Source organism: Capsicum annuum, chromosome 3, assembly GCF_002878395.1.
Source record: "Capsicum annuum cultivar UCD-10X-F1 chromosome 3, UCD10Xv1.1, whole genome shotgun sequence".
Lineage (NCBI taxonomy): Eukaryota > Viridiplantae > Streptophyta > Magnoliopsida > Solanales > Solanaceae > Capsicum > Capsicum annuum.
In genome coordinates, this window is record NC_061113.1 from 22959541 (window position 1) to 22960403 (window position 863).

At 33.8% G+C, this 863-nt stretch overlaps 1 protein-coding gene across 1 annotated transcript in view; it reads right to left on the reverse strand.

Moving 5' to 3' along the window:
- The window catches only part of LOC124896607, a 2001-nt gene extending 1454 nt beyond the window's left edge, over positions 1 to 547 (reverse strand). Inside the window, exon 1 of the mRNA XM_047408198.1 lies at positions 484 to 547. Within this exon, the coding sequence (XP_047264154.1) occupies positions 484 to 547 (64 nt within the window). The remainder of the gene's footprint in view (positions 1 to 483) is intronic.
- Between the last annotated feature and the right edge of the window lie 316 nt (positions 548 to 863).

Genomic DNA, 863 nt, shown 5'->3' on the forward strand with positions numbered 1-863 from the left:
TAATAATTTTATCTCATATTTACCATACAAATGGGTTCCATCTACTGAAATAACTGGACGACAAGTTCGGAATCCATCAATGCATGGCTTGAAAGCCCAAAATACAAATTTAAACATTTTTACCTCTAACGAACTCATTGACTCTTCGTGTTTTCATTCTACAATTGTTCCATGGTTAAAGTGTTGAAAAGCTGCAAAAAACTTAGGAAGCTCACTAAATGATTTCTGAAAATCACCATACACCAATTTAAATGCTCGTTGACGTCCAAGCCACGCTTTCCTATATGTTACTTGATGACCAAATATCTCATGAACCTTAGAAATGACATCTACTATCAACAATTTGGGATTTTTACGTATTTGATTTAGAAACAAAGATGCAATTAAATTGGTATCTAGGTTAGCATGACCTGTAGTAAGCCCTTCAGTCTTACATCTATGATTATCAAAATACTTTCCTATCTTCCAAAGGCTACCTCCAACCTTTCGGCCTCGAAGAAATCATCGACAACCTAATGATTCGTGAAACCTGCATCCGACAATCCATAGTTTCTTGCTTGATGTTACAACTATGAATTCTTTATTTTTGTGCAAACTCCAAATTGTCACAGCCCATTTCAATCTATCTTTGCTGCTAAAACACATTCCTTTTTTAAAATCTTTTTTGCCATCGTCAGACCAAACAGAACAACAATTCATCTCAGATTCACGGGTAGAGATAAAAATATCTTCTTCATTCTCTAATGTTGTAAAGTAGGTTATATCATGATTTTGCATTTCAAACACACTTTGACCAAATTGATTATGAAGATTTACACCAATATCATTTTGAGGTAAATCTTCACTATCATTGGTATCTTCAT